At 36.1% G+C, this 5729-nt stretch overlaps 1 protein-coding gene across 8 annotated transcripts in view; it reads right to left on the bottom strand.

Annotated features, from left to right (window-relative positions):
• The window catches only part of LOC107568143 (cadherin-18-like), a 187003-nt gene that overhangs the window by 43260 nt on the left and 138014 nt on the right, over positions 1-5729 (bottom strand). For all 8 annotated transcript variants that reach the window (XM_016253996.1, XM_016254001.1, XM_016253999.1 and 5 more), the window contains exon 5: positions 2520-2687. In XM_016253996.1, the coding sequence (XP_016109482.1) occupies positions 2520-2687 (168 nt within the window). The remainder of the gene's footprint in view (positions 1-2519; positions 2688-5729) is intronic.

Raw genomic sequence — 5729 nt, 5'->3', positions numbered from 1 at the left:
GACAACAAAACAACAGACAGCAGAATGGAGTTATTCAAGATTAAATATGTCTACGAAGTATATGTATGCAATGAATATAATGTTAAACATTCAGTATTAATGCCTGTATAGCTGATGTGCGCGAGCTGATAAACAAATTGAGCACGCATGAGTGGATTGAGCCTGCGGCGGCACAGATGCGCGAGCTTGTCGAGTGAATATATCTTTCTCACAGACATCACTGTGAAGTTTGTAGTTCGGTCGGATACGTCAAAAACAAGTAAGTAAAACAATGCACAAGTTACTTAACGGTAGGGAGAGAGAGAGCGCGGGAGAGAGAGAGAGAGAGAGCGCACTTATGTTGTGGGATCTTTGATGTTCACTCAGTTAGCACGCATCATTTGGATTAAAACTAAATCGTAAGTGATGGAAATGCCATCTTTAGGAAACGCCTTAGGCATACACGACTTTCAGGCGAAAGTGAATCTAGCTTGTGTGAAACGCGCTAGGCTGTACTACTGTCCTCTCATTCTGCATCAGTACAAATACCTGCACGCGTTGCGCGTGGTTTTAATGGGTGCAGGACACTATAGTTAATTTATGTAAGTGAAGACAGCAAAATAAAGTAAACTGTGATAAATTATACCCAAAAATTATTCATACAGTGGACTACCAGTAAAACCGATAAAAACATTTGGGACCAAAAATTATTCAGACCGAGTTTGGGAAAAAAATTGAAGTTGAGGTTTGCATGAAGCTGACAGCATGCCCAGGAGACTGCAAGAAGCTATTGTTACAAAGTATTTTGGGGATTACAAAAGCTCAGAGACAAAAACTTAAAAAAAGCATTTAAAAATCTGAAAAAAAAACTAAATGAGAAATTATGATAATAATTAGGGATGCACCGATACCGATACTGGTATCGGTATCGCGCCCGATACTGAACCTTTCTATCAAAGTTATCTAGCATTATCAAGCTGAATTTGTTCTGACACAGTTTAACTCTTGAGTTCTTGTCATATTTTATTACCGTTTTCTAAACTATAGCAAATAAACTGTGATAATGTGAGAAATGTTGAAGGTGTCTGAATAAATTTTGGTTTGACTGTATCTATTTGATAAATGAAGTTAACCAACTAACAATATACATACTCTTTTGGTTTCTGTACCCAATATTTTAAAAATTTACAAATGCAATAAAAATATTGGTATCGGTACTCGGTATCGGCAAGTACCAAAAATAAAAGTATCGGTATCGGGCGAGTACTGGAAAAAGTGGTATTGGTGCATCCCTAATAATAAACATTTCTATACTATATGTTTATTAAATTTTTATTTTAAAATACAAACAACTAATAAATCCTGACAGACTTTGACTTAATAAATAAATCAATAAATAAGTAATATATATATATATGAAATGGAAATGCAGTAAATGAATACAATGAATACAAATAAACAAGTAGTTTGGCAGGGTAGGGAGACTCAATTACATCATTTGCGATGCTTGATTACATTTTCATGTAACAGTCACTTCTGTGATTGGTGGATCTTCAGGATTATGGGTAGTGTAGCTATTCACAGATAATTTGGTAAACAAGCTAAGATTTTATGAAGTGGACTAATTTAAAGACTCGTGGCATCTACAGAACCATACACTGTTCCATCGCTTAATCTTAGAGCTTATAGCTTCTACATTATCCTTAAACATACATTTTTTTTTTCTAGGGAGGAAATTAATGTGATTTTATTTCCAGAACCCTGCTGTGGTGCTCTGTTTCTGTGGATAAAAATAAGACAACAAAAACTCAAGATGCAAGGTCTCATAATTGGATGCTTACACAATATAACATGTTGGTCCTGCCTCTGTTCTCTTCATGCTAATTAATGGTAAAAAAAATGTAACCGCAATGCACAATTTATATGATGAGTCATCTGATAGCGAGACTGCATCTAATGTAAGGTATATTTCCATCTCTTCCATCTAATTATGTAGTACCCATAAGAAGCCCTCGAGAAAAGGTACTCTTTTCTAATGAATATCTTGAAAACGCGTGAGAACCTACTTTGAGAGAGAGAAAAAGTGTGTTAAAACAGCATACTGTATGGTTCACCTTCAAACAGTAATGAGTGTTTTTGCAGCAGATAAATAATTGTAGAAAAGCGAGGTCAAGCTATTTTGGATCTTTTTGACAAGAAGAAGTCCTTCAATGTCTCACAGATTCGCTTTATCTTAAAAAACAACAACAACCAAAGACCTTCAGTAAAAGACCAGCATGAATTTGCAGACTGGTTTATGCTGGTGTTGATCTAGCAGGTGGACGTATCATGAAGTTCATCAACAGCTAGTTAGCTGCCTACAGCATTCAAAGGTTGCAGCCTTCTAAGGCAGCATCTTAACTGACATAGAAACAGATTACAAATACTGCCTCACTAGGTTGTTCTCTAGGTCTTGGAGCAGAACCAACATCTGCTGATGTCCATTTACAGCAATATGTTGCCACTTGATTTTGTTTTCACACTGCTTTCCCATCACTCACTCTGAGGGAACTTGGGTGGGTTGTCGTTGACGTCGGTCAGCGTGATGTTGACTGTGGTGGAGCCCGACAGCCCTCCCACCTGCCCCGCCATGTCTTTGGCTTGAATCACCACTGAGTAATGTTCTCTCGCCTCTCGATCCATGTCTGCCAGCGCTGTTCTGATGATTCCTGCAAAACATACACATGCACATAAACATACGGCAGACATTATGCACATAATTTGTGCTATGAAAGCAATAAACCAGAAGCAACCGCGTTACAGTGCTTTATCAATTATTACTACCATTAAACATCATGTTATAAGAACAGCAATATTATGAATTATTATTATTATTATTATTATTATTATTATTATTATTATTATTATTATTATTATTATTATTATTATTATTATTATTATTATTATTATTATTATTATTATTATTATTATTATTGCTTTTCCTTAAATACATGCATAATTTCAACTTGTTTGCAACATCACTTACTTAGGTGATCATCACATAATTTTACATTTCTTATAATTTTATTTATTTATTATTAAAAGGTCTGTCAAAAACATACGTGTAAATAAATATCGCATTTACACACCGAAGGTTCATATCTACCCTTCATTCTTGGATTGATCTTGTTTCAAAACAATCATATGCAGCAGTGACTGTACGGCTTGTTAAAATAAAACAGGTAGGCGCTCCTGGCTGTAAAATCGTTTCTCTGCCAAGGTCAGTTTCTGTACGCCTTACACTAGCATTCAAATGACAACAAAACCTTGAAGTTCTGGTGAACTGAACCGTAGTCTGCACCCATTCAATCACACACACCTCAACAATGACACACACATGCAGTTCCACAACACACACAGACACAAACACACTCATAGAATAGTCATCAAATGATAAGGTCTGGACAATCCTCTTGATTTTAAATAAATGTTTGTGTCTACTCTCAGTTAAATATTACACTTGTTTATGAACAATGTTACCTCAGGGTAACAAAGTCATTTTTCACTTTTGTCCATGAAACACAATGTCAAAAAAAAAAAAAGGTTAATTCTAAAAGCAATGACTTCAAATAAAGCAATACAAAGCCTTTTGGTTACACTGGTTTCTGGCAAACATTTAAAAATATTTTTTTCTGGCACTATGGTGCAGAATGCGGTCGTCACACATATTGCTCTAGAGAACTGAACTTTTTTATTGTTTTTTCAGCCATCAAAAAACATGTTTTTACATTTAGAGTCAAATAAATTATTTGTATGTTTTGAGGAATTGTGCCACAGTATGATGATATGATGATGCCATCATAGAGAATATTGCTATTGTTTTTTTAGTAAAAAAATGTATGCATCGTCCAATATTGAGGTACATAACTTTTTTATATCTATGTAACATTAGGTACAATTTAAGTCCAAAGTCAATCCAGGAACCAGTTCAGTGGCAATCCACTAATCCACATTATATAAATAAATTTTGCAAAAATATTTTGAGAATGTTAGATTTTATTTGTCTTGTGTATTTATTTGTGGATGTACAGATTTGAGGGATGTTCAGCCAAGGAGGAACTGCAGGAACTATCACTCTTCACAAAATGAAAGTGTTTTCAGACAATCCAATCCTACTTTATATTTGCTTGAAAACAATAGTGTCGGTAGCCTGCGGCTTCCTCTGATAGAGGGCTTCGATTGTGACAAGCAGTCAATACACACACGCCATTAAAGAACAGATTACAGACTCATGAATAAACAAGCTGGGTGTTTGAGTTGGGCTCTAAAAAGGAATTCAGTGGGCTGTTTGCATCTCTATAATTGACTGATTCATTTTTCACTTTAATTTATGAAGTGCAAACAGAGAGAAAATATTGATTTGTCATTATTGTAGTGAAAAGTGGTTTTGCGTAGACCATAAATAACCGTCGGTTTTCTCAGTTATTGATTCAAATCATCCTGAATCTTTTTTAAAATACTTTTGTTTCATTTCCTTTATGATAATGAAGAACCAAAATAAACACTCAAATAAATGATGATGACTGCAGCGTTGTGTGCTCATGTGAAGAGTGTCGGGTTGACAGGCTCAGGATTAGCTGTCCGTGGGCAGGTTATAACATTAGACAAGTAACTGCAGGCGACAATATTAACATGCAGGGTAAGTGAGGTTGACCATTGTCACCTGTCACAGCGAGAGCAGGGCAAAGGCTGCTGAATGCACTAGGGACAGACCAGCATATCTTCCACTGTTCCAAAAATACCCAAGAGAACGGTCACACAATTGAACTTTCTTACTGCTTATGCAAAACTGCCCACCACAATGCAATTTCATTGCTGTGTGTTGCTAGGGTGTTTAGTGGTTGCTAAGTGGCCCAAGTCAAAAGAGATTACAAAAATAGATTTCTTTCCCTTTTTTTCTAGTGAAACCATAGTCTGGTTGGTCAAGCTACTGTAGTTATGCCTGATGAGTACATAAGCATCCCATGCCAGGGATCAGCATCCAAAACAACATATGCTGATCTTTTCCTCAGGGTTGCACATAAAATTACAATATTTATTAGGAAACTCATTAGCACTTTAGTCAAGAGGGTTTGGTGACATCAAAAGGTCAAAAAGGAAAGTCATTATACTCAATCTGCACTACAAGTGAGTGTTCTGATGCAAGAAAACCAGATCACACCAGAGTTATTTCACACAAAAAAACAAAAGAAAAACACCTTTGTACCTTATTTACCCCTAAAGGGTGCATAGCAGTATCTTTAAAGGGATAGTTCACCCAAAAATTATAATTCTGTCATTAATTAGTCACCCTCATGTCGTTCTAAATCGTAAGACCTCCATTCATTTTCGGAACACAAATTAAGATATTTTTGATGAATTCTGAGAGCTCCCTGACACTCCCATAGACAGCAATGTAATTACCACGATCAAGGTCCAGAAACGTAGCAAGGAGATCGGTAAAATAATCCATGTGACATCAGGGGTTCAACTGTAATTTTACGAAGCTACGATAATACTTTTCAGGCCGAATTCAACAATTCATCTCCTCCTCTGGTGCCATTTTGGAAAATATCCACTGAACGTAAACAGCATATGCTGTTCTGTGTCAGCTGCGTCATGCGGATACGATGTTTTAGTTCAAATCAAAGCGTAAACAACGTAGAAAATGTATCCGCGTGACACAGCTGACACAGAATAGCATACGCTGTTTGCGTTCAGTGGATATTTTC

The sequence above is a fragment of the Sinocyclocheilus grahami genome, unplaced genomic scaffold, assembly GCF_001515645.1.
Source record: "Sinocyclocheilus grahami isolate Dianchi unplaced genomic scaffold, SAMN03320097.WGS_v1.1 scaffold1220.1, whole genome shotgun sequence".
Taxonomy (NCBI): domain Eukaryota; kingdom Metazoa; phylum Chordata; class Actinopteri; order Cypriniformes; family Cyprinidae; genus Sinocyclocheilus; species Sinocyclocheilus grahami.
Note: the sequence above shows the minus strand (reverse complement) of the source record. Positions and strands in the feature narration are given on the sequence as shown.